The sequence below is a fragment of the Nothoprocta perdicaria genome, unplaced genomic scaffold (genome assembly GCF_003342845.1).
Source record: "Nothoprocta perdicaria isolate Ctin4 unplaced genomic scaffold, notPer1 scaffold_517, whole genome shotgun sequence".
NCBI classification, from domain to species: domain Eukaryota; kingdom Metazoa; phylum Chordata; class Aves; order Tinamiformes; family Tinamidae; genus Nothoprocta; species Nothoprocta perdicaria.
Genome location: NW_020455774.1, coordinates 4,825 through 5,679, shown reverse-complemented (window position 1 = coordinate 5,679; position 855 = coordinate 4,825). Strand labels below are relative to the sequence as shown.

At 68.2% G+C, this 855-nt stretch overlaps 1 protein-coding gene across 1 annotated transcript in view; it reads left to right on the top strand.

The window, feature by feature from the left end:
* Window positions 1–746, top strand: part of CUNH8orf82 (chromosome unknown C8orf82 homolog) — a 5,754-nt gene extending 5,008 nt beyond the window's left edge. The window contains exon 3 of the mRNA XM_026048158.1: window positions 132–746. Coding sequence (XP_025903943.1) covers window positions 132–571 — 440 coding nt within the window. The 3' untranslated portion in view covers window positions 572–746. The remainder of the gene's footprint in view (window positions 1–131) is intronic.
* The last annotated feature ends 109 nt before the right edge of the window (window positions 747–855 follow it).

The following is an 855-nucleotide window of genomic DNA, read 5'->3' as shown; positions in this document are numbered from 1 at the left end:
ATGGTGGGTCCAGGATCACGCCAAAAACCAGGTTTTCGGCCATGGTGGGTCCAGGATCACGCCAAAAACCGGGTTTTGGGTGCTGGTGGGGCCGGAATTACACCCAAACCCATGTTTTCCTCCCCCGGCAGATGTGAAGTTCCTGGCCTTCTTCTTCAAGCAGCTGCGCCGCAACCGCAGCGGGCGCTACGAGGCCGACTTCCCCTACGTGTCGCTGTGCGGCCACGAGCGCAACTACGTGCGCTGCGACGACCGGCCCGTCGTCTTCACCCAGCTGCTGCCCGGCGCGGACGGCGCCGAGCTGCTGTCCTACTGCGGCGGCGGCGAGCGCCTCGTGGTGCCCTTCGAGCCGGCGCGCTTGGCCGTGCTGCCCGAGAGCGGGCGGCTCTACCACCCGGCGCCGGCGGCGGCGGGCGGCGCGGGGCTCGTGCGGTCTGCGCTGGCCTTCGAGTGGAGCGGCGCCTTCGAGCACGGCCGCGGCGCCGCGCGGCCGCCCACGCACTTCTGGTGGCGCGGGCGCCGCTACGAGCTCACCAACGAGCTGCTGCCCGTGCTGCGCGCCGGCGCCTGAGCGCCCGCCTCCGGTCCCGCGCCGAAACGCGGCTTTAAACGCGCCTTAAATCGCTCTCGGCGCCCTCGGGGGACTGCGGGGCCCCCGGCGCCCCGGGATTCGGGTTTGTGGTGTTTTTTGGGGTGGAATCGTCATGGAGTTGTTGTGGTTGGAATAGACCTTCAAGATGATCGGGTCCAACCGTATCCTGCACTGGGTACCCCTGTATCCGGATGGATCAGGGCAGGGAAGATGGGGATGGGTGAATCTGAAGCAGGAGATACCGGGGGGGGTGTTTGGGGGGG